This window comes from Cydia amplana, chromosome 11 (genome assembly GCF_948474715.1).
Source record: "Cydia amplana chromosome 11, ilCydAmpl1.1, whole genome shotgun sequence".
In the NCBI taxonomy this organism is placed as follows: Eukaryota; Metazoa; Arthropoda; class Insecta; order Lepidoptera; family Tortricidae; genus Cydia; species Cydia amplana.
Window position 1 is genome coordinate 11,004,588 of NC_086079.1, and position 27,379 is coordinate 11,031,966.

At 36.6% G+C, this 27,379-nt stretch overlaps 2 protein-coding genes across 2 annotated transcripts; one reads left to right on the forward strand and one right to left on the reverse strand.

Annotated features, from left to right (window-relative positions):
- Positions 1 to 924: 924 nt before the first annotated feature.
- Positions 925 to 7,715, reverse strand: LOC134652487 (sodium-coupled monocarboxylate transporter 2-like). Its single transcript, XM_063507681.1, has 10 exons — positions 7,374 to 7,715; positions 6,634 to 6,758; positions 5,845 to 5,997; positions 5,316 to 5,535; positions 4,859 to 5,129; positions 4,639 to 4,727; positions 3,595 to 3,703; positions 3,000 to 3,161; positions 1,592 to 1,773; positions 925 to 1,257 (listed from the first exon to the last, which is right to left on the reverse strand). The coding sequence occupies exons 1-10, from the start codon at positions 7,568 to 7,570 to the stop codon at positions 960 to 962; spliced, it is 1,806 nt and encodes a 601-aa protein (XP_063363751.1). The 5' UTR covers positions 7,571 to 7,715; the 3' UTR covers positions 925 to 959.
- Positions 7,716 to 18,068: 10,353 nt separating this feature from the next.
- LOC134652326 (acyl-CoA Delta(11) desaturase-like) lies at positions 18,069 to 24,483 on the forward strand. Its single transcript, XM_063507497.1, has 4 exons — positions 18,069 to 18,252; positions 18,958 to 19,120; positions 22,097 to 22,270; positions 24,006 to 24,483. The coding sequence occupies exons 1-4, from the start codon at positions 18,069 to 18,071 to the stop codon at positions 24,481 to 24,483; spliced, it is 999 nt and encodes a 332-aa protein (XP_063363567.1).
- The last annotated feature ends 2,896 nt before the right edge of the window (positions 24,484 to 27,379 follow it).

Consider the following 27,379-nt stretch of genomic DNA (forward strand, 5'->3'; position numbering starts at 1 on the left):
GATGTGTTTAGATCATGATTTCTTTAAATCTCGACTTTATCAAAGACGGTTAGAGTACATTTTCACATAGAAACTTGGGAAACAAAATTAAAATGTATGAGGCATACGTGGTTAACATTTGCCGAGTTGTACGATATTAATTTATGAAATGTTCAGGAACCAGGTGTTAGTGAAAATAAATACCAATATATTTCACGTTCTTAACGTTAATTTTAAACGGTCAAAAACATTCGCTCCTGTTCAATCTAATAGCCTTTCCTATTGGCCTTGTTTGGTCGAGATCGTTTGTATGGTCAAAAGACAACTAATGTTTCTTCTTAACCACTACGAGTTATAGTTCGGGAAAATCGGGAAGCTATGACTAACGAAATTAATTCCTGGCTTAATGTCTACACAGCAAGCACTCCATGTTTAAATCTAATAGATGCCTACAATGGCCTACATAGATCAATTGTCATAATTGTCACATTATCCAAGTTATCATAAACAGACATTTCATTTAAAATATTAATAAGGTGGGCGGTAGTAAAAAGAATCATGTTTTTTTTGCAGATGTCGTTCAATTCGGATTAACATATTATACATCTTATCAGCTATTGGATACCGCATTGTGCAATGCGTCAACATAGTTTTTTAACCGTCTTCAAGATATAGGTTACTATAGAGGTTAAGGTAAGCAAAAGGACAGCAAATAAAAAAATTAACACTTTAATTTATTTTCTTACAGTAGTTATAAAAAATACCATGTAACACTTCCGCCGAAAGTGTTACGTTATGGTAATATAGTTTTAGTTCATGGTTGGATTTCGTATTTGGAACTAGTTTAATAAATGATGGTTTCAAATAATGTTGTCTTGTAATTTATTATTCTCTAAATTAATAAATATGTTGTCAAAGTTACAGATCACCCATCCATAGCAAATGTTCTACCTTCTCCAACTTTTGACGGGTCCAATTTTTTATCGGTCCATAACGTCTTTCAATTGTTTTAACGCTTCGTCTAGTGCTTCATATACTTCTTGTGTGTCTGGCGGTCTGACTTCTAAAGATTCCGTCGGACTCCTCATTTGAGATTTGTGTAGGAAACTCTGTGTAAGTGGGCAGAAGACGTCAGGGTTTATGGACTCGGTTCTTGATTTTCCTGTGAGGTAGCTCATTGGAACTCCGATGAGGAGTACCGACATCACCCCAGCAAATGGACAGTAGGTGAACGATATTTTGAAGAGTGACTGAAGCGGTTTTGTAGGGATTTGGTTTCTGAAATGATAATATTCATGAATATAAAAATATAACCTGTTTGCATTTGTTATCTTATTATCGAATTGCTTTTGGGATACGGTAAAAAGTTATTTAGTCGTTTTAAAGGATTTATAAGTTTTGAACATGCGCGCTGCAGACTATTTAGAATCCTTCACATTCCTTTTTTGTAGAATCTCATACTTTAGTTCCTCGAGGAAACCTCGGCATGTAGTTCGGTTTGTTTTTTTTTTTATTACAACCCACCACCATACAACGACAAGTAATTTTGATCACATTAAGTTTTTTTTATCGCTCCATAACAAAATACAAAACCAACAAATCAGGTACTTACGCGGCACTAGGCAAGCTACTGGTAAGATTAACCAAGACGTGCGTAAAGTTGACTTTGCCGCACCCCGTGGTAGCTAAGTGCTTCCCCTGAAAGGTCAACGCCCCCGAGGCGAGAGCATTCTCTGCCCCAATGAGGAGCCAACCGCACAACAGCAGGCTCAGCAGGCAGCCGCTTAGCGCGCCCTGGAATCGATGTAAGATTAAAAGTTATTATATGTTTTGTCCCTGTCATTTTATTGATGACTGTACTTTCCTTTCAGGAGCATATACCTACTTATTCATCGTGATGATTGCTCAAACCGAAAACGAATGTCACCTTCGGTCTCTATCATCGGATCAGGTCGATGTGATCATAATTATTGTATTGTCACCAGCTTTTAAACCAAACCAAATAGAAACCAAACAAAAGCCCAATGCAGATAAACTAATGTTATATGATCATCAATAGCATTAATAAAATGGATCATTGTAATTTATTGACTACACGCTGCCGCTCTGGTGTGTGATCAAACAGCGCTGTGGTGTACATCCACATCAAATGTCAGAACCAATTATACATAGGTATACAGATTACAGACCTTGTAGGAAATAGTCTTAAAATACCAGAATTCGCACCAAGCACCACCAGCGTACTAGTTATTGCTAAGCTAACATACCGATCTAGGCGATATACAGCTACAGGACCTTTAATTATGCGTGGTCCTAACGCACTTGGCCGATTATTGACCTGACAGAATATTACCTAGGTATTAATCGCTCCACTTGACACTTTACGTAATTGGAGTATTGTATTAGTATGATAGCTAATTTCTACTATTGTAGGTAATCAGTGTTATTGTCCTTATTTCCATATTATTCATCTTTTCGAGATGGAAAATTCACAAAAAAAGAATACCAAATAATACATTTTCCAAAGTTAGTTTTGTTACTAGAGCTGCCATCTATGAGGCAGTGTTGAGTACTCACAACAAAGAGAACTCGAAGTACAACGCGCAAGGCGAGCGCCATGCCTGTTTCCTTAATTAAAACTGTTTGTTACGAGAAGATGGCGCTGATATCAAACCCGCATAATGTTTTAGTTTGATATACGGAGGGTGTGGTTCTTAATAGTACTGAAAGAAAAGTGGCAAAGTAATTAATTATCAAACGGACGTTTGGTATCTTCCTAATTTTATCAAATTACACACCTTTCATAATTGTCATATAGTTGACAAGTATAAGTAACATTTAGTACCGAACAAGTATAAAACTTTGCTCTTTAACATAACTTTGCCCACCGCGTCACAGTTCAGTAAAAGCGAAATAACTTAAAAGTAGTTACAAATAGATACACTTTCTGACAAAGTGAAGAAAGTGTACCTATGTGTAGTTTTATAGTTTCACGGTATAGATCTACAAAGCATACTCACAGAACAATTAGCCCTAGAGAAAACAATTCCCAGAGTGAACAGTCCCAACAGAGTGCCGGCAGTGACACCTGTCACCCCGAACGCTACGTGTTGCAGCCGATCAAGCTCTCGCGCGCACCACACCACTCCTGCGCAGTATGCCCCTACTAAAACGCAGAGGAGCTGAAAACACGGTTAATAATAAGTTTTTGGCAAAAATTTCATTATTGGTACTTACAAGCTTTTATCGCTGACTGTACTTTTCTTTCCACAGGCAACTAATACTCATCGAGACAATTCTAAAAACCCCAAACACAATTAGATTTGGTTATTTTATCATGGCCACAATCCTGTCTCCATTATCAGATCAGCTCGATGGTACCATAATATTGCATTGTTACCCGACTTACATATGTAAGTATGCAAATTTTCAGCTTCATTTGAAGTCGGGAAATGGGTCAAATTTAACTTACAAGATTTGGCCCGTACAAACATAGTTACAATACATACTTGCATAGGTACAATAAAAGCTTGTAAAATACTGGTCAAAGACATGGCTAAAGATGGTATGGTCAACATGTCAATATCAGCTAAAGTTGAACTTGCTAATAGTTACCTTCATAATTTTACAGCAGGCAAGTTCACTCGTGCTCTGTGGCATCCAAGGTCTAATGAACTCTTCAAAAAGAACCCCCGATACTGAATTTATTGTAGTGGCAATACACCTGAAAAAATAAATGATTGTCATTTAAAACCATTCTCTATATCTTCGGTGTATCGTATCGTATGTGTGTGGGTGTGCACAAGTAGAAAAGAATCCAATTGCGGGTAGTTCATAAAGTTCGCATTGTTTATACCCGCTTTTGCCCTAATCCTATTGCCATAGATAGGCGTAACATGTATAGTGCGACATAAAATAGTAGAAACTAAAGATGGTCAAGCAAAGCTTTTCTGAAGAAAAAGGCGGCAAATTTCAAAACTGTGGGTATGAAGGGATATCGTCCCATAGAAAATTTGAATTTCGCGCCTTTTTCTACTGACAAGATTTGCTTGACCATATATAAATAAAATGGAACTAAAAAAAATCCATCCTAAATTGTTGCCATGTTTAAGCATTTTACGTCAAAATGTGACAATAGGGATGATGACACATGTTGAATTTTATAACAAAATCTAGTAAAATAGATAGCAAACGAGCAATTTATCACAATAATGTGGATATCAAAATAAAATATTGAAAAATTACAGGACCTGAAAGTTTCAAAATTTAAGTTTTTTTTATCTTCCAAAAACGATAAAAGTAAGGGTACCATTCGATTCCTTACATTTCATCCAAAAAAATATTATATAGCAACTATATACATAAACGCAATATTTCACTGACAAAAACGCAATTTTGTTGTTTTGTCCATACTACAAGATGGGCGATGACGTCACGGCCTCTGGCCGTTTTGTATAGGGCGTTTCGTGAGTGAGGTGCGACTGTCGGACTTTGACTACAATTTCTGACTTTTGTGTTACTTTAATGCAATGGGTCCCATATAGACATTTGATCCTAAAAACAAACCCGATCGATTGACACCATAAAAAAAAATTAGTCATGTATGTAGGAAGTGGCGCCCTCAATAATTTTCTACGATTACTTGTCGGACATTCTTACCCCGTAGTGGCGCTGAAAATGGCGATGATAAAAATACCACATACTCCAGGAAACATGCTTGACAAGCTGTGTAAAAACTGTGGAACCAGCTGAAATGTAAAAGTTAATGCAATGTAGTCTTGTATCGAAGACCAAAGCTGTCGTAGGTAAATATACTTATGATTTTAGATAATGATTTTATGCATTCAAAGCAATTTTCAACGAGTTATGCAGAAATTACCTGCTCATGTTTCTTAATCTGCCCGGACAATAATGGGTCACAGCCTGCAAACCAGGCATAAAGGGCCAGCCCAAGAAGACATGACAGTAGTTTCATCAAAATAACTCCCAAGCAGGAGATCGCCAGACAAATCCTGGCTTTAGCTATTGTCGGTACCGCCTGGAGTTTCTGCAGAGATGACTGGCTGAGGGCTACCTTCCAGAGCCAATTTGTGCTTAGAGCTAAAGTCACGGTTAGGAAAGACGTGTGGTGCGCCAGTTCGGGGTCGGGGCTGAAACAAACGTATATAATACCTACTTAGAAAGGTACGGGTAACAGTATAGGGTGTGGCTAATAAGTAATAAGTTTAAAATCTAGAATGCGTCATACTTGTCCAATGATACGAAGAACCTCCTAGACCTCCACTTGTCTTCAATAGCGTGAAAAGAACGCAAGTAAGTTCATCTATATCACTTACTCATATAGCACCAACCGGTCACCATGACTAGCAATCTCCCACATCCTCTTTATCCCCATTGGCAGCAGTGCTAAGCCAGTTGGCAGCGCCGTACCAGCGAATGATAGGAAGAACGTCAGTATTCCAATGCTGACTATAGCTTGAAGGCCGCCTACCGCTGTGAACGTCGCGCAGAGGACGCAAATTACTGCGGTTGCGCGGCCTGCTAGAGGGTCTGTAACTGAAAACGATTACATAATTACTAAATGGTCCTCTCGCGTTCGTTAATAACTCTACTTTCAATTCTTCCTTTGTACAAGTACTTATTACGAAGAAGTTTTAAAATAATTAGGTATTACCTACATCTTAGGTACATATCCATGCTCATATTATATAGTTCTCCCATCATGAACCTTTTCACATAAAACCTATATTCAGAAATGTAATGTTACCGAGTGTGTACTTTTAATGAGCTCATTAAGGTAGATTCCTTGTTGTCACAACTAACCGGCTTGACTGAGTCCAGTATCTTATCTCAAAAATAACTTACCTAATCTAAACGCCAACATTGGAACGTAAGGCACTATTGGCAGAAGCATTAGCTTGCTGACAACGAACAACACTGCAGCGATGGTGCGCGTGTGTGTGGAGAACCTTATTTCCAAGTATTCGAAGCTTGATGACAGTTGCAGACGGTGGAAAACTGAGAACAAAATAAGCTGAGTGTTGGAAAGTGTCTTCGTAAACTAAAAGAATCTTGTTTATAGGTAACTGCATAAACGCACGTGGAACAAGTTTAAATGTTTGAATAATATAACAGCTTTTGCTCGCGTGTGTGATGCCGTCACATTCTTTCGGCCTTACTACTTACTAAACAGACTAAATTTGTAATCAGTGCTTATTTCTTTCGACAAAATATATCTTCGTATGGATCGCTCATAGTTTCCTTTACGCCCGAGATCTAACAGGTTATGGGCCCAGCACGCCCATACAGGTACAAATCGGATCATAGTGGTAAAGAAACTTTTCACAGTAGAAATAATGCATGCAATGCAATCTATGCATGCACAAACTAACTATAAAACTAAATAAAAAGTAAGTATAATGGCAGTGCCTTTAATCCCAATCTGCTAAGCTCGCTAACTGCTTTTGAGCGTAAAATATCTCGATTAAAATGGCCGGACAACTTAACCTCCGGGTAACAATGGACTGTCCTATATCCAAGTAATGGCTTTGGTAATCGCATCACACATGCTGCAGTTGCGTTGCAACAACTTAAACATTTTTCAAAAACAAAACACTACACGATGCAGACATGAATCAAACATTCATTATTTACCTGGTAAATATATCACAGCTGTTAGAATAGTCACTAAGATAAGGGACAGCGCCGATGCCCAGTATTGTGTACCCCTCAAGTATATCTCTACAGGCACGCCGAGCAATGTGATACTTGTCAGATGGCTGGAAATAATATGTAATAATACAGTGACATGTAAAGAAATACCTAATATGTAGCTTGATGGTGCGAATCAGTGTGCGAATAATAACAGAGGGGTAGCATTTTATGGCAAGTCAATGGAAAACCAAATATTGTGTGGAATGAAGAAGAAATAGTTCATTAAAAAATACTAACGAGATAAATAAAGGGATAGTTATCTAAGACTTTATTGGAATGGATTTACGGTGAATAAACCTTAGTAAAAGTTCCGAAATTTTTTGTGCGGTGTTTTTTGGAAAAAAGCCGAAATTTGTGTCTTTTTCAAAATTAGAATTGAAACAAAATTATGACTAATATGAAGTGTAAGTATGTAAGTATCTAAATGCAAAAAATAAATTTCTTGTTTAGTCCAATTAGCGCCAATAGTTGACTGGCAGGCTTTGAGTTTGTCATTTATTTGTTTATACATTTAATCGCGTACCTAAATTTTTTTGTTATTATTCCAAAATCTAATTAATTACCTATCTAACTAACTCCAAAAATAATACCTCTCTACTTCTGGGTCTCAGAAAGTTAAGACAAGTAATTGAGCAGTAAAGTTCAAATAAATTAAATAACGTGTTATTTTAAAAACTTACCTGGCAATAAGACCCAACGAACCGGAGAAAATCGACATATTTTTCCCGCCAAACAGAAACCCGGCCACAGTCTTATTTTTTCTATTAACAACATTATAATATATAATAATCGCCACTATTCCACCCAAAATTATACCAAACAGGCCGTACTCTGCCACGTTGAAATAAATAGGGTACACCAAGGTGCTGTTCTTCATTTTTGCTTACACTGACAAACGTGTTTCTTGTAAAGCGTCCCGGTTCAAATAGTTATTATCAGTGCGTCTAACAATACATAATAAAGCAGATATAAGATAAAGCTGGATTTCTCGTCAATCTTATGGCAAATACACTACAGTTTTCTGTTTATACTGTGTGCCAAAACATGCTATAGTTAAATCGAAAACCACGCTATTTAGCGTGAGTTACCTAAAGTCGTCATATAAAGGTCCTATAAAATATTGTAATTCATCTATATATAAACCGAAAATGCATGTTTTTAAGGATAAATCTTTTGGAGGAAAGAAATCGAGACACAACATTTGTTTTTTAGACTAAATGGAAGCAAATAAATCTTATCTTAGAGGCTTATTAGTCGTTCTTATTTAATTCACGGTAGAGTAACATTACGTCAAATAATATACAAACAAATAAAAGCGTAATGCTAATTAATATCATTGTGATTGTGAAGATAGTTGCTAGATTTTATGTAGAAATGTGATAAAAACTGAGTTACTATAATTATTTGCACTCCGAATTAAAAATCTTCTACCCATTCTTCCATTATGAAGGTATTTTTTTTTCATTCCAAAAATAATACAAAAGGAAATAAAGCCATAATTTAAAGCCACCATTAGATAAACGAAAAAAATCACCAACTGTCACTCGCAAATTGTTAATAATTTAAGTTTTATCTAGTAATTCTTAGTTTTTCTCATAATAATCGATGCAGTTATACTAAAAAGGCGATATGCAGTGCAAAGTAGGTACATATGGAAAGGGAAATTTATAATATAAATAGCGGAACGTAAGTACATCATCATCAGGCCTTGTATATCTTTTGTGTTCAGCTACGTACAGTCAGCCAAGAAAGTGGTCTACCACTTTTCGACTCTTATCATCTGATTGATTCCACTTTCTTGGCTGACCGTACAACGTATTAACGAAGTATTTAACCGATTTGATTATATTATACTTAAACAAATAACTTATTTTCAAATTGTTGATACGAAGTGAATATTATTGAAAAAAATATGTCTAACAGAATATAAAATTGCGAATATTATATCAAAATATGGTAGGTGTCGCTAACTCGCAAGTACCTAGTACTAAAAATATGTATATTATGTTTGTGTGCTATGATAGAACATAGAACTACGCAAAATGAACAGTTGGCGCACAGTGAGGACCTCACTTTCTGTATACAAGCATTGAGTTGTGAATCTTCTCGGTTTTGAAAAAAATAACCTTTAGTAGCGATCGTTGGGCTCTCTTTAGAAGTATTAGATAAGTACTTTCTGCACTACCCCATACTGAGATGCAATACGAGATGACGGATTGAGCTAGAGCAATGTAGGTCGATTTGAGCAGTGCCTTATCCATTACATTTCGAAGATTTTTAAAGGTATAAATCAATTTCCTGACACGATTTACGCATGCATTGTAGTGATGAGGCTAACCTTATCGTTTGTCAAATGTAGCGATTATAAACGAATTAGTCGAATCGATTTTACTGCCGATTTTTGCAACTTTGTATTATTTGTTTGTATTATTAATTAACCTTTTTTTCACATCGAATTTAATTTTATTGTCATTTGGTTTTTGTTTTAATTGTATCGGTTATTATTTTTAATCGATTTTCATCAACTTACGGAAATGTCATATATATGAATCGAAATGACAGACTTGACCACAACGCTGAGGGGCTACCGCAAAATCAAAGTTCGTCAATTGCGGGCATTTTTCTCTGTCACTCTTATTAGGTCGTATTGTTTTGAGTAAAAGAGAAAGATATCCGCAATTTGCGATGTCGTTTTATAGGTTTCTGGGAGTGCGGAATCCGAAAATGGTGACTGTTTTGGAATCCAACATGGCGGCCGTGCACTTTGTCATAAAAGTCGTCATGGATGTCGTTTTATAAGTTTCTGGGAGTGCAGAATTCGAAAATGATGACTGTTTTGGAATCCAACATCGCGGCCGTGCACTTTGTCGTAAAAGTCGTCATGGATGTCGTTTTATAGGTTTCTGGGAGTGTAGAATTCGAAAATGGTAACTGTTTTGGAATCCAACATGACGGCCGTGCACTTTGTCGTAAAAGTCGTCATGGATGTCGTTTTACAGGTTTCTGGGAGTGTAGAATTCGAAAGTGGTAACTGTTTTGGAATCCAACATGGCGGCCGTGCACTTTGTCATAAAAGTCGTCATGGATGTCGTTTTATAAGTTTCTGGGAGTGCAGAATTCGAAAATGATGACTGTTTTGGAATCCAACATGGCGGCAGCGCACTTTGTCGAAAAAGTCGTCATGGATGTCATTTTATAGGTTTCTGGGAGTGTAGAATTCGAAAATGGTAACTGTTTTGGAATCGAACATGGCGGCCGTGAACTTTGTCGAAAAAGTCGTCATGGATGTCGTTTTATAGGTTTCTGGGAGTGCAGAATTCGGTTGAAAGTTTGCATCGGGAACGATTTTTTTAAATAGTGTACTTGAAAATCTTCGAAAGAGGTAGAAAGGGATTATATCGAGATCTTTTTTTAAAGTTAGGGGCTTGAAACCAAAGAGTAGTATAATATATAGGACACTTGAAACTTCGTAGGTCGTGACAGTCAAATCTCATGAGTTGTATAATAATGAAAAAATGATTAACCGTCCTTACTGCTATCTTTTGCTGCATAATGTTCTATGCTCATGTAGAACATATAACCACCAACATACAAATAACAAAGGTGATACGAACGGATTCACCGGGTCAGCTAGTAGCATAGTATAAAATAAGTTTGACCTTTAACTAACCACCTATGCGGGTCATAGACGTCATTTCAAATAAGTTTTTTCGCCGAGACCATAAAAAAATGGCAATAAACGAATAAAAAAAACTTTTCACTGCACCTTTTCGGAAATGGGACTTTTCTTCCGTGCTAGGAGGGATCAAAGTGTCACTTTTCTGTTCAAGGACATTTTATTGCCGGTATAAAATATTAACACTACATATGAAAAATTATATTAGTAGGTATGCACATAACCGATATAACAATTTCTTTATAATCGATTACGTGCATACTGTTTTCCTAACTTAAATAATAATTATTGTGTCGTAATTGTAAAAAAAATGGAAGCGTAGGTATTTAAAATGAATGAATATGTAATAGTATTTTTCACCACACCAGCTCGGAAAGGCTTACTTTGCACTTCAAAAATGGATAGCAAAGTTGCACTTTGCTATCAGTAGGTTTAATTCACATGTGAGGCAAAGTAATCAAATGCAAATTTTGAGTGGTTTTCTTATGTTTGCTGGTAGAATTGACTTTTAAATGATAATTTTGGATGATAAATATTTAATAATGTTCCGTACGTACGTAATGAACAGATTAGTATTAATTAATTTCTATGCATATTTAGATAGGTATTTTTTCTTACATACAAAGCAACACAATTAGGAAAGAATATATTTTTCATGTATGTTAGCGAGATATTTTTGAGCTGGCAACTACATTTATCTCAAAGCCCTTCCGGCTCGACCTATGACCGCGCCACCTAGCGAAGATAAAAAAAAACTTCGCCTGCCGTTGAATCGAAATGGTTGCGATCGCTCCGCGCTCCGTAATTCAATTATAATAAATAATTCATATCTCGCGTTCTGTCGCTGCAATTTAAGTGAAAATCAACCAGAAAGTACCCCGTGACCCAGTGCCCCTTATGGATATATGCAGCTGTCCATAAAAGCAGAGGATTTCCAAATCACCATACATAGACCACACGCGGCCCGCCAAGGCGCTTCTGGATTTATGTACGTTTGATCTCTCTCAATATATATCGCCGCTACAAATAACATTCATTTGAATTTGATTTGGTTTGGTTTTGTTTGACATTTTACATTTAATATTTGCTTCGGGTTGTGTGGTGATAAATTTTGTGTTTCACTCGGGGGAAAATTTTGTTTAACCCTCGTGCTTTGAAACCCTCGCAACGCTTTAGATTCCATTTTTCGAACATTGGAATCAATTTTGGAATCTTTCGCTTGCTCTGGTATCAATATTAGCACGAGCGGATAAACAACAACTTTGCCCCCTTGTAAAACAAATAACTACTATACAACCGTTTTTTACGAGAGGTCAAAAAAGGTGAGTGGCGTGAGTAGTGTACAGACGTAAGCAGAAGTAAGTGCTTGCTCGTAGAAAAAGTATTGTATGCAACATTGTTTAACTCAGTCAAAAAATACTCGTGGCGTCTTTATTAAGTAACAATTTTCGGCTTCGCCTCAAATTGTTACTCACGCCACTCGCCTTTTTTGACCTCTCTTAAACAACGGTTGCATAAAATACTATATTAGGCTACTAGCGACCCGCCTCGGCTTCGCACGGGTAGTTCAACGAATTTACACAAAACCTTTACAAATTATACCTACACTAAACCTTCCTCAAGAATCACTCTATTAATAGGTGTGAACCGCACGAAAATCCGTTCAGTATTTTTTGAGTATATCGCGAACATACAGACAGACAGACGCGGCAGGGGACTTTGTTTTATAATATGTATGTATATGTATTTATGATAAGGGATGCTGTTTGTTTCCCTAGTCAACAAAATACCTCCAAGGTTCTAAGGTTCAAAGTTTCAATAGTTCCAAGGTTTCCGTACATTTCAAAATTTTTAACAATGTATTTTTATGTAGAACGTAAATGAAATGTCTTTAAAATTAAACGAGCAATTCTTGTTTATTTATATATTTATTTATTTATTTATATATATATTTCGGGGATCTCGGAAACGGTTCTAACGATTTCGATGAAATTTGCTATACGGGGGTTTTCGGGGGCGAAAAATAGATCTAGCTAGGTCTTATCTCTGGGAAAACGCGCATTTTCGAGTTTTTATATGTTTTCCGAGCGAAGCTCTGTCACCCAGATATTGTCTTTAAAACAAGCAACAACGGTTGCACTCCGGGAGTGCCGATAGAAGTGAAAACTCACCTCACTATGTTACCGACGGCCGGTAACACGATACATACGTTTAGCGGAGGTATTCTATTTATTTATTACATATTATTATCATTCTCAAATAAGATCACACTTTTTCATTGACATGTTTATTTACATACTGCCATGACAACGTCAAATTATTTGAACATAGGTAAAGAGTCTTGAAAAGGAGTCCGCAACATAAATGTCAAATAACATTGAGTTTTTCTTTATTGATTTAAATGCCATCTAAATTATGAGTGGCCACCTTACGGGGCTTACGGTCACGTAGTGATGTGCCGGTGAGAAATTTCTTGTTCTCGAGAATTCCTTCTCCTAGAAATTCTCAACGATTCTCGAGAAATTTCTCTTGGACGGAAATTTATGAGAAAGTACATATAATCAAAACAATAACAAATTTCATATTTTTTAAATGTATTGTTGTAAGTGATTAATAACTATGCGTAAATTTCCGAGAAATTTCTCGGGAACGTTCTATATAGAAACCTTCCAGGAGAAAATTCCCGGATTGGATATTTAAGAAAAAATACTCGTGATTTCAAATATTATTATTAAGAAGCTTAAATAGTCTGGGCTTATGTTATATACAGCTGTTGGCTTGATAAGTTGGTATCTGCCAAATGAAATGAACGTTCTAATTGATAATTTATTTTTGTTCCCGAGAAATTTCTTGAAATAGTTCTCGACTACATTTGGCGTTCATGTAGAACAGCCAATAGTGCATTAACGACAAAAAAGGTTTCATTTAAGAAATTAAAAACTATTTTAACCAATTCTAATAACATATTATGGAGTTAATCAAAAATGACTAATTTCTATAAATTCACTATTTAAATGATCGGTAAATAAATATTAAATAAAATACATTTCAAATGTTTGGCAGAGAATCATGATCATGTCATGAACTATCTCAGGTACAAACAGCAACACTCCTAATTGTATATCTGTGGACATTATTACAAAAGGCATAAGGTCCACCAATGTACAGTTTACAGTGTGGGCGATGGTACCTAGTTTATAAAACAAAGGAAAGCCGACAAACTTTCCGGTACCCTGTAGATAACGCTTAACGCCAATAATACTCCATTGTTTTATTTGCATGTATTTTTTTGTAATTTATTGAATTGTGTGTAGGGAAAAAAGCATTTGTACCCTTGTAAAAATGGTTTTTTCCTCTTAGTGTCATCAATGCTAAGAAAGTGGACGGTTGTGACATATTATCCGTGTTAATAAGTTAAAATTAAAAAAGGTAAAGTGTTTTAGTACTTTAGAACTTTGCCGGACGATGGACGTACCAAATACGTGTTTTTGTGATGCAGTGTATAGATGCAAAAATATTACAAGATTTGTACGGCATAGGTATTATACATTGTGAAAAAAATCCGTTTGAAGTAAAACGCGAATTAGGAAAGAAAGAACCTATATTACGATACAAGTGCAAAAGTAGAAAATTCGCAACGAGTGGTGATAAATCAACACGTGTTGCGAATTACCTGTTAAAAAAAACTGTTTTATTTATGAATTATTTACCATTTAAATGGTACTGTATGAATCCGAGAAAGTTCTCCGGAGAACATTTTCAAGAAATTTCTCGGAAATTTTTCGAGAACAAAGAGAATTTTGCCTTTAAAGGTTTTGGAAGAATTAAAATGTGTTGCGAATACATATAAATTACTAATATCAACACATACAAACAACAATTAATCTAAAATTTTGTATATTTAAAGTACTTTCTCGGAAATTCCCTTTCAAGAGAAATTTCTCGAGAAGCTTCTCGCGATATTCTCCTGTTTCCGAAATTTCTCGAGAACTGCCCATCACTACGGTCACGTGATCGCCTTACGCCTCTTACGGTCACGTGATCGCCTTACGCTGTAAAGAAGTTTTCACTTCAAAAACCCGTAGGGGTCGGATCAAAATCTAAGTAATTAAGTCCGACTCACGCTTAACTGCACATTTCTAATAGGTTTTCCTGTCATCTATAGGTAAAGAACTATTTTGTGTATTTTTTTTCAAATTTTAGACCCAGTACCCAATGTCGAAAAAACACCCCCTTCCAAAATTTACCAAGGTATTATACACCGCGGGATTTAATAATCAGAAAGATTTAAACCAACGATTTTAGAGCCTAATCAGAGTATATAAAGTTATATAACATATAGTCCAAAAACACATAAATTAAGAGATATTAATTATGTAAAACAAATCACAAGTTAAAAAATCTCAATTCTAACACACCCTTATGCGTGACGTAGCCACCAACTAATTTTACATGCAGACGCACTAACTGCATGGTTATTAACCAGTTTCACTTAATTAAGTTTGGTATCTATCCTACAAAAAGGTTTCACTACCGAAATTTTGTTCTGTTCTCAATCGCGAGAGTGCAAACTATTTACCTTCACGATAACTGGCTGATAGTTTGAAATTGATGTCAATAAAATGACATAATGATTTCATATTATTATTGATTGTCACGCAAGATAAAATCTTAAAAATTTGATTGACTGTAATAAATAAAATTCGCCATGCCGCATTATCCTCCAGCTCATTTAGCGGATAAATCCGTACATTGTGTACGGATTTGGAAACCTGAAGAACTATGTGGTTCCGGCACGACGGACCCACTTCAGCCTAGTTTCGTTCCTAAGCTCGCAGCCTAAGTTCGTAAATTGGCTAGACGAACAATACCCTGACAGGTGGATTGGCCGTGGAAGCAACGTCCTAACCTGGCCCGCCCGGTCACCCGACTTAACGCCATTGGTTTTTTTTCTATGGGGAACTCTGAAAGATAAGGAATACTCAACACCAGTGAACTCTGGAGAAGAATTATTAATAAGAATTCGAACGGCTTCCGAAGAAATAAAGAACACTTTTGTTAACCTAAATAATGGAATCCGTTTAAAATTATCATTATTTATTTATTTGTTTATTATTAAATCTTTGTGCTGAAAACGGTGGTACACACTTCGAAAACCTAATTCATTAAATTAATAAAAAAGCGTAATTGTTTAACATAGTTGTTTATTTTACTTTACTCAGTATAAATCAACACATCGAGAATTTAAAATACGTACTCATAAGCATGATCGATATTTTAACAAAAGGTCATTGATTTTAACAAAGTAATTATCCCTTTCCAGTTGTATGAGTTAAAACAATAAGAGGCATGATTTCTTTCGGATATAATCAAAATCATGGTATTTGACTTTGGTTACCTCAGTCAAAGGAAAAGATTTTATCGCAAAATTTCAACAATAATAACTGCACTGTACTGCTGTAGTAACTAATTAATAAAGTTTTGATACAATTTGTGGTATTTTGAGGTGCCAATAAATTGAAATAATCACAACGTAAACATCATCCTAGACATAACTTAACACTTCTTGTCATGGAACACAAGTCACTGCATTCGCCGCGCATCGTATGATATCGGAGTGATTCGTGAAATGATATGCTCGCTCTCTGTTTCTCTACTTGAGATTAATTAAACTCGTTCGCTCTCTGAAGTAAAGGTTTGTTCACAAAGAAGCGGTAAATTAATATGATTTAATTTGTACTGAAATAGTAGTTTAATTAAAACACATAATTGGACCCATGTTGATATAACATTATTTACTCGTACTGTCGTCAAAAATAAGTGGTTTAAATCTTTCGGGTTATTAAATCCCGCGGTGTATGGTTGTGCCTGGTGAATTTAGCTTTAGGTTAAACTCAGTGTGCATATAAATGCTTCGCGTAATAATTTGAAGCCATTGTAAACTTACGTAAGGTTCTGATGTCTTGCGATTCTTACGGTGGCCTCTTGGAGAATATTGACTTTGGAAAAGTTATTTCTACGAGTATAGAGTAAGTACCTACTTATTGGTAGTTTTCTTTTGTCTAGCGTTAATATATAATAATATTATGTAATTATGTACTTACTCAACCCTTGAGTGCAAGGTGCAGCCTGTACCACTACCACCAGTTTGGCACTGACATTAAACGCCGTCGAGAACGTAATTTACTTTCTATACATCAGCTTGTACTCGCATATAGTGCAAACGAGATGTATAGAAAGTAAATTACGTTCTCGATAGCGTAAATGTCAGTTTTGACACTGTCAGTGACTCATGGTACGGGCTCTGGTTTTTAATTCCGTGGAATTCTGACGTTTCCTGGTACAGCCAGGCAATTGAATTTATACTCCTTAAATTTGTAGTGAGAATTACAAGTCATTATAAAATAGAGTGTGTTCGGAAAGAGAAGAGTCGTGGACTGTATTGGGCCCCATACATTCCACGACTGTTCTCTTTCCGCACAGACTCTATTGAAAATATGTACATTTTGACATAATAATTTTTACTTACAATCATAATAATAATTTATTCGTGAATACAAAGATAATTTTGAACATGAGAAAATCTCAGTAGCCTTACCACGAGTGCTTTATCAGTGTCAAACTAGTAACATTCGGTAACACCTGCGTAACCTATTTTTCTATAGGTAGGCACATCTCGCTCGCACCAATATGCGAGTACGAGCGAGATGCATAGAAAGTAAGTTACGTACACGCTAGCGAATATGTCAGTGTCAAACTGGTGGTAGCCGTACAAGTATTTTCCTGGGATGAAAAATCATTGTTACAGACTTACAGATAAAACGTATACTAGGCCAATTCTACTATACAGGGTGTTTCCTGTAACAGGAGCAATAAATTAAACTGTAGGTTGTACTCCTCAAACTGACCAACATTTGTTCAGCAACATTTGAAAATAACTCATGTTTTGATTTTTATTACACTTTAAAGTTTATTCTAAGACGCAATGTATTGCAAATTTTGTTATGTTTAAACTAAGCAAAGTCAAACACACAGATGTCAGCGTACATTGAAGGCAATATTTATTTTTTATGAAAAAGAGGAAGTCGAAAGGATTCATAATTTTTAAAAGTTGCTGAACAAATGTTGGTCAGTTTGAGGAGTACCTACAGCCTTTAGTTTAATTTATTGCTCCTGTTACAGGAAGCACCCTCTAGATTAATCAGGGCATAAAATCGGGTGTTTTGCAATAGTAATCTCTATGGTACCGGCAATAGAGCCGAACTTGTAAGCTCGTCCTTTCTTATACCGTCAGAACAAAAAAAATGCTGTCAATTAATTTGGTTTCCTATATTTGAACAGTCATTACACGCTCACTATGACGTTTAAAAAGATAATAAAAATTAGTTATTTAGTGAATTTCATTATTATCAATTCTGTATTTGAATCAAGTTAGTACCTTATCCACAAGCTGAGTAAAAAAAATACAACATCATCTTAATATCTCCACTCACCTAAAACGCCCGAAATTTGCCGAACTCACCTTATGCCATATATCTTTAGAATAGGTATAATATGGTAAGGGTTAATGAAAAAAATGCGATGTCACGTTTGATCTGAGTTTAATTGGGTGTTCTCTATGTTAAAACGTTAAGGATATATAATTATTCATGCAAGCGGATATTAATTCATTGATATTTTTCTATATATTCGTATAGAAATGGAGCCGAATACCAGAGCAGATCATGAGGTCAGCTTCGAAGACAAGCTACTCCCGCAGGCTGGCCCGCGAGTGTATCGCGTGGTGTACTCCAACATCCTCATATTTGGTTACTGGCACCTTGGCGGACTTTACGGACTCTACCTGTGCTTCACGACTGTCAAATGGGCAACAATTTTATTCAGTATGGATAGTTAAATTACTTATAAACTTTTTTACCTAAGCTACCTACATGGGGGAGCATACCCTGTCACGTGTGTGGACGAGGGATCCTCTCTCGCATAGGAGTAATTTGTAAGTATAGGTATAGCCACGAACGCAAACTAGAGTTACTGGGATACTGCTTAAAACATCAGATCCCCTAGCGTAAATTTCATTCTAGAGCGTGACGTGACGTACGTGTTTGTGTTAAGGTCTAAGGATTTTAAACAGCGCGCCAAGTGGGACGGTTTGGAAACTGAAAATTCAATACAAAACGTACGACGTACGTCACGTCACGCTATCGAATGAAATTTACACTACTGACACAGATGAAAAGGCCTATTATTAAAGCTATATACCCCGGGGTCGAGTAAGGGCAAATACCCTTATAAAATAAATATTTGTGTGTTTATCACAACCGAATATTAATGTGATTTCCTAAAAAGATATAATAACCCGCCGTATCTCTAGAATACGGGTACATCTTTTCGTATTTTTCCCTTTTGCATACATACTTTAATTTTATTATCTTCAAGCGTACGCGTCGCCGTCGTTGCCTCCTTCTCCTCTGACCAAGAGCGTGGCCGAATAATATATATTCGATATTCGACCAAATACAATAGGTATTCTTGGCAACTTTAGTATAAACAAATATGTGATTATTAAGATGGAATGGACGAACTTTCAGATGCTATTCTCCACGTGGCAGCTGTGTGGGGAGTAACGGCGGGCGCGCATCGGCTCTGGTCACATGGCTCATACAAGGCAAAGCGGCCGCTACAGATTATACTCATGCTGTCACACAGCTTAGCCTCTCAGAATACGATTATTCATTGGGCTCGAGACCATAGGTAAGAGAATCATTAAATTTATACATATATGGTTATACTACAATGCTAGCTTTTTTATTTCCCCTGGCGACACAGGGCGTTAAACCACAGAACAAGTTAGAATGGCGATGCGAGCAGGGTACTTGTCGTCGCCGGTTTTGAGCAAACGCTCGCATGCTACTCGCCCGCGCTGACCGAAAAACGAAGTAAACATGCCTTTTGCGCCACAATAACCTTCAGATTAAGAAGCCAGACATCAAATCTGTCTAAAGGAGGCGTATCCATTCACCACGCACACAAGTTTTTACTACCGTTGCGCGGGGTGCGTATCATAATGAATACTTTTGGTATAATTTCAGTTTACAAACGTTCAAAACGTATACTAATCTTATGTATAATGCACTAAATCTATATTTTCAATAACTATAACATAGAAATAATATAACATACAATATACATACCGCTGTTTGGTATAACATACAAATAAACTAATTACATTCAATATAACATTCATTATGCATATAAATTAAAATAATGAATAACATCTCATATAAATATCTGAACAAAACATCAGTTAAATTATTTGGATAGCTCAGTATTTTATAGGTCATCGAAACTAATTACTGTCAGAAAAGTAGGTTAGGTTAGAAATGAGACTCCCCAGAAAAAAAACTGCTATCAGAAAAGTAGGTTAGGTTAGGTTAGAACTGTGACTCCCCAGAAAAATAAACTACCACCAGAAAAGTAGGTTAGGTTAGAACTGTGACCCCTCAGAGAAAGAAACTGCTACCAGAAAAGTAGGTTAGGTTAGGTTAGGTTAAGTTAGAACTGTGACCCCTCTGAGAATGAAACTGCTACCAGAAAAGTAGTTTAGGTTAGGTTAGAACTGTGACCCCCCCACAGAAAAAACTGCTATCAGAAAAGTAGGTTAGGTTAGGTTAGAACTGTGATCCCTCAGAGAAAGAAACTGCTACCATAAAAAAAAAGGTTAGGTTTATTGCGTGGTATTTGTTTTGTATATTATATTATTTCAACGTTATACCTTTTTATACTTATCATAAACGATATTATATGTAAAGTTCATTATACATTATAAAAGTATAGAATTCATTGTTATACGTATTGCACGTTATACTTATTGCACGTTATGCCATTCAAAATTATACTAATTGAATTTATATATTCTGAGCAATATATTATAGGTTTGTACCTTACCTTCTATTACTTACCCGAATGTGGTAGGTATTCAGTATATTATATGAATGTGGTAGGTATTCAGCATTCAGTATAATGTCCTGAACACAAATACATATATGAGATGACAAGCACAGAAGTGGTGGGGGAAGCTGCTGTGGCGTCATAAATTCGGCAGTACGTACAATTTTTTTTACCTTTTTTTTAAAGATATGTGGGGTATCAAATGAAAGGGCTTGTGTGAGTAGATTACAAATATATACCATACCGTATCTACCTAACATTTTTACTACTTGCAAATTATTAAAATACGTTCAAAATTTTCATAACCCAGAGTTGACTTTGAACGGCTGTAAATTGAAAATTACTGAATGGATTATTCAAAATTGTATACCAAATGACTGTGAATATCCTCTAAATAAAATCTAAAAATAATTAACCAGATATATCAAAGAATAAGAAACATTGACATAGATATCTAGGGACTGGCTTTACGGGCAATAATAATGAGGCATGACAGGGGCCAGTACAGCGGTGTGAAATCGCTACAACGCGATTGGTTGATGAGTTCGCATCACGCGCGCGATTGGTTGACGAGTTCGCATTACGCGCGCTATTGCATATTGGTCGCAACTACTTGCGTTAGACTGCACGATTGGCTGGAATTCGTGAGTAACACCGCTGAACTAGTACCATTTTTAGTGCCCCATTAGCCCGTCCTTAGATATTATACGTCAATGATAAGAAAAGTAGGTACATCAACAGGTATAATTTTCTATTATTAAAACAAACAAAAAACCCGACTGTTGACATATATTTTTGAACGGATTTTTCACTAGCTTTCATTTGGCACCCAATCCCCCCTTACCTTTTTTTCCATCTGCGGGCGCCATTTTCAAAATTTACAGAGCCTATGTCACTACAACATTTCTGGCAAATTCAACCACACCTCATATGTCAAAAACCGTCCAACCGTTTGGGCTGTATGGCGTGGCAAATAGATGGACATAATATATACATTCCACCACGCTCAAAAAACATTACCCTCCTTCTGATGCAGTCGGGTAAAACTACGTTTCCAGTAACAAAATAGTATAAAATAGTATGTTTTTTTTTCTTATAATAGCAATACGGGTACCAAATGAAAGCTAGTAGCATAGACTAGGAATCCTCTAGACGGAGTTTAGAGCAATTACTTATTTCATGAAACCGATGCTTCCAAAAATACTGGAGTGCGGGGGACGAGGTGAGCGAGTCCCGTGCCGTGATTGGTCCGTTTAAAGACACGGACGTCACACAAAGACACTTTGACTCGAAAATGGAGTAAAACTACCGTATATTTGTGGCAGAGGGGGTAGCGCTACTATGCTCAGCCTGGAGGATGTCTTGTCTGTGGCTAGTAGTGATAAGACCATTTAAAAATATAGGTATGTAAACAAACAGTCGGGTTAGGTATCCCCCTTTATCTTAATCTGACTGATGCGCTTGAGTAGCTCCTTAAATCCCCTCTTATATAGCCGGGTTAGTCTCTCGCACGAGCCACGAGACGAGCCGCGAGCCGCGCCACGAGACGCGAGTATAAGCGGTGGGCTCGCGGCTCGTCTCGTGGCTCGCAAGCTCGTCGAACTAATATAATTTAAACACTAACGGCACAGCATAAGGTTTATAACCGAATGACAAGCCGAACGCGAGTGTGTCGAGGCGAGCCACGAGACGCGCCGCGAGCCGAGTCGCGAGCCGCGAGTCTAAACCGGCAGTTAGACTCTCTTACCAAGAGTATTTGTATTGTTCATATTTTCACAGGTTACACCACAAGTACAGTGACACAGATGCCGACCCACATAACGCTACTAGAGGATTCTTCTACTCACATATCGGCTGGTTATTAGTGAAAAAACATCCGGAGGCGATTAAGAAGGGAAAGACGTTAGATGTTTCGGATCTTTATGACAATCCAATTTTGCAGTTTCAGGAGAAGTAAGAATCACGCCCTACCTAGAATGATTAACCCAGCTAAAGCTGATTGTTTAAAAACAATCATGTAAAATTGGGAGTATATAGTATAGCTACCTACCCAAAATTTTTGTTCCCCAATAATTTTTGTTCCATTCGCGTTTTTCCCCACTTTTTTATTTTCCTATGCACTTGTGTCACTATTAGGCTACTTTTTCTGACGCATGAATTTCTATACGTTTTTGTTGCTACGCTTATTTTATTCCATGCATTTTGTCTCCGTGTCCGTATTATCTCCATACCTATCATGTACCTGTAGAATTTATTACCGTTATTTTATCAAACACTAGTATTTTAGATGGTTAATATTTTGTCCAATCTTACCTACCGAACCGTAATATGTATTATCATGCCGCGATCAGAAAGGGAATAGAAATAACAGATTTCCATACACTTACGTCTAAATCAATATGGATTGACAGCTATCTCAATCCCTTTTTAATTGCGGTTCAGTAATACAGTACTATATATACCTACCAAGGCCTATTGACTTCCTTGGAATCACGTGACCCTTCATAATTGTACATGTGTGCGCCGTTCGTAGAACATGATTGCCAGTAATTAGGTACCATAAAAATATTTTACTACAGCAACATTGCTAGAACTGGCTTTGTCCTGAACCGGTTTTTCATATAAAACGATTTATTTACTTGAAGTTTTTGGTTCATACGCCATTTCACTTTCAGTCAATTTGTGTGACAGAATATGATAAAATAATGGTAATAAATTCTACAGGTACATGATAGGTATGGTATGGACATAATACGGACTATTAGGAGACAAAATGCATGGAATAAAATAAGCGTAGCAACAAAAACGTATAGAAATTCATGCGCCCGAATAAGTAGCCTAACAGTGACACAACTGCATAGGAAAATAAAAAAGCGGCCAAGTGCGAGTTGGACTCTCCCATGAAGGGTTCCGTATTTAGGCGATTTATGACGTATAAAAAAAAACTACTTACTAGATCTCGTTCAAACCAATTTGCGGTGGAAGTTTACATGGTAATGTACATCATATATTTTTTTTTAGTTTTATCATTCTCTTATTTTCGAAGTTACAGGGGGGGGACACATTTTACCACTTTGGAAGTGTCTCTCGCGCAAACTATTCAGTTTAGAAAAAAATGATATTAGAAACCTCAATATCATTTTTGAAGACCTATCCATAGATACCCCACACGACACGTATGGGTTTGATGAAAAAAAAAATTTTTGAGTTTCAGTTTGAAGTATGGGGAACCCCAAAAATTTATTGTTTTTTTTTTCTATTTTTGTGTGAAAATCTTAATGCGGTTCACAGAATACATCTACTTACCAAGTTTCAACAGTATAGTTCTTATAGTTTCGGAGAAAAGTGGCTGTGACATACGGACGGACAGACAGACGGACAGACGGACAGACAGACAGACATGACGAATCTATAAGGCGCGGCGGGCGCGGGCGGGTTCCGTTTTTTGCCATTAGGCTACGGAACCCTAAAAACATCATTGGTTTAACCGTTTTGCGGCTTTCGCCAAAAATCATTCCTTCTTAGAATAAAAACCAGCCAAGAGCATGTCGGACTATGCTCAGTGTAGTCAAGAACCCTATTCATTTTAAAAGACTTAATTAACGTCACCCCACACCATATTCATAATATATGTTTCTTGAAATGTGACAGATGTACATAAATCGAGTGACATGTTTATTTTTTTCAGATATTACCTGTACCTAACCACTTTACTAACGTTTATACTGCCGGCCCTCATTCCAGTATACTATTGGGGAGAAACCTTAAACAATGCGCATCATACTTCTATTCTCCGTCTTATGATTGGCTTCAATTTCGCTTTTCTAGTAAATAGCGCAGCACACAAGTACGGTAACAAGCCTTATGACAAATACATGACGCCTACACAAAGCGTGACGCTATCACTGGCCACACTCGGAGAAGGTTACCACAACTACCATCACGTATTTCCTTTCGATTACCGTACTTCCGAATTCGGCAATAATTATATCAATCTCACGACGAAACTCATAGACTTCATGGCGTGGATCGGATGGGCGTATGATCTTAAATACGCATCTGCTGATCTGGTTATGAAGAGAGCGAAAAGGACAGGGGATGGAACTGATCTGTGGGGACGAAAGAAAAATGGATTCCATGTAGATCAACGGGCGGTCGCTAGCTAACACAAGTATATATGTACTTAGGTAGGTACTTTGTACATATTTGGTGCCGGGTAAAAAGACAGAAAAAAAGAAATTAAATAATTTAGAAAGAATCGTTTATTTTTTCTTGAAATACTTACATTTCAAACATTTTTACCAATTTATGTCTTAGTCATTTCAGTATTTTGAGTGTGGTAATAGTGTAATAAATTCATTCACTCAATCATTTATTCTTTTATAAAACATAGTTTTACATGTCAATTACGGTATTTCATATTTACAACTTATTTATAATATAATATATCTAAATTACATAATAACGTAATACACATCTTTCTATATATACCAAAGGTATGGTGCAATCTTTTCGAGCGATGGCGCCATAACCTTTGGCCTACTGTCGAGTAGATGGCGTTAATTTCAATATTTAACATTATAACTACATATCAGTGAAAGAATAAGGTTCAAAGTCAAATGGCGTTCTAACAGTTTTAATCTTCTGTCGAAAGATGGCAGTAAATGTACTGTGGCTACATAATTTACCATGATAGTAACTCTCTATACACTCTATTCTCTTTGTTATAGAGTTCCATTATGATTCATGATAAGTAGGTATGTAAAATATATTTTTCATGTTAGCGCCATCTAGAAGAAAGACCTGCAATAACGCAGCTCACCTAGATAACTCGACTAGTCCGTCACTAACACCTGTAACATAGCGCGTTCTATAAGTTCATCAAATGTCCGCTAGGTGGCGTTGTTTTTAAAACTAAACTAGTATTCAAATTCGATACCTAAACACATTCAGTGCTATTAGGACTAGTAGAAACTCATTTATTTATTAGAGTTTATTTTTAAGTATATTATTATATAGTTTACCCTAGCCCTTTACCTACGGGCCCTTGAATCACTCCGTAACCGCCCAATACGGGCATGTTTTGGCGAGAGTCAGCGGTTAGGCATAATTTCACTTACTTGTAACTTTTGAAGTATTACAGCTACACACTTGAAACTTCACACACACAATAAGTATAATGTGTTTAATCAATAAATAATCACTTGGAGTAATAATATTCACAATTTTTTCTGCTATCAAGAAATATATCAGTCACTAAGAAATTGAAGATTTTTAAGTTACTACTCGCGGATTTCACAAGTTTAAGTTTAAGAACATTAGTTTATAGTATACTTAACACAAATAAACACTTAAATAACGATAATTATGAAAATAATGCATAAATATCAATCACTTAAACCATTGCATAAAAACAGTTTGCCACTTATGGAAAAAAGTGATGTACGTCTATCGACACATTTGTCGATATATCGATAACCTAGTAAATGTAAAACTTATGATTACCTAATAATGATATCATAACATGTTAAATTCCAATATTTGAACCAAAAACGGTAAAAAAGCACTAAAAATAACACTCCAAACACTGCCACGCCGTACTCTCATATCGACAACAAGTCGATGAAATTTAAAACAACACTATTGTCCGCCATATTGAGTTCAATTTTTAGCACCTCTGCAGTACGGGTGTCAACCCCAGTTGCCAGCAAAAAAGCGGTAATTTTCAAATTATGTTTATGTCAGAGCCATCTACCGAAATATTATGATATTTTTTTCTTTGTATCTATACTAATCTCAGTGCATAATGTGACCGCTATTACCAAGCCACAAGGTCTCGTTTTGATTTAAAAAAATGTTTAACACGACCATTACTCCGATCAACTATAGTTGACACCCGTACTGCAGCGGTGTTGCCTTACTGGCAACTCTGGTTGACACCCGTAGATAAAGGGCTAGAGTTCTATAGACCGGCTAGCATGAGTTGCGTTCTCGCGCGAGAGTCCATCGTTGTAGTCGTAAGATTTGATTGTATGGGAGTCGCGCGCGAGAACGCAACTCATGCTAGCAGCAGCAGCAGGTCTGAGATTTCTAGCGCTTCTCTTGTAAGTACCTAAGTTAGGGTGGTGTTCCATCTGTCCAATATCTTCGTCCAATGTGTATTTGCATATCACATTTTACTTAATGAGAGAGTGAAACCAGACGTGTTTCACTCCGCGATTTCGTCGCTTTGCTACAGGTAGCTAAAAGTACATCCGTTCGGCCCCAATTTTGGGGAAAGCCATAAGCCGCGCGTGGCGCTGTCGCCACCTAGCGGCCATATCTGTGCTGATCGTAACAGATGCGTTTTGTTAGAGAGTGAGTCTTCTGTACTTAGTTAGTACTATTATTTAGTCTGTGGTGAAACGCAATGCACATTGGACAAAGAAATTGGAAAGGTGGAATACAATCCTTACGTAGATATATTGGTGAGCGATCCATTAAAATTACCGTGTTGTTATGTATCGTAAAATATCTAAGTAAATCATGAACAAAACAATTTGCCATGAAAAGTATTCAAACATTAAATAGTAGGTACAAACTTACCTACATTACATACCTAGGGAGGTGAATTCGTGAATGCTCCAGATCGCAGGTGTTTGTGGCCCGAACCGAAGGTGAGGGCCATAAATATGCGATCTGGGGCTTTACGAATTACCGCCCGTGGTTTGTCTATAGTTGTACCTACGTCTTGCCTTGGCCAGGAAGTATTTATTTTTATGCGGCTGATGTCTGATCTAAGGTGTCTTAGAATTATTAATAATAGATACCTACTTGTAATTCAAACTATTGACCCGTTGGTGCATCCAACACAAAATTACCTATTCCCAACAATATCGCCTAGAATCGCGGAATCTGTAAGCAAAAATCCACACTTTGCTGTTACCTAAGTATATATATATATATAGATATCCATAAAATAGACAAAAACTACATATATTTACGGGGTCGCCAGGGACCAGGTGCGAGCGTAATATTCTAATGTCGGTAAGAGCGACCCGCCATCCATAATAATATAACCCC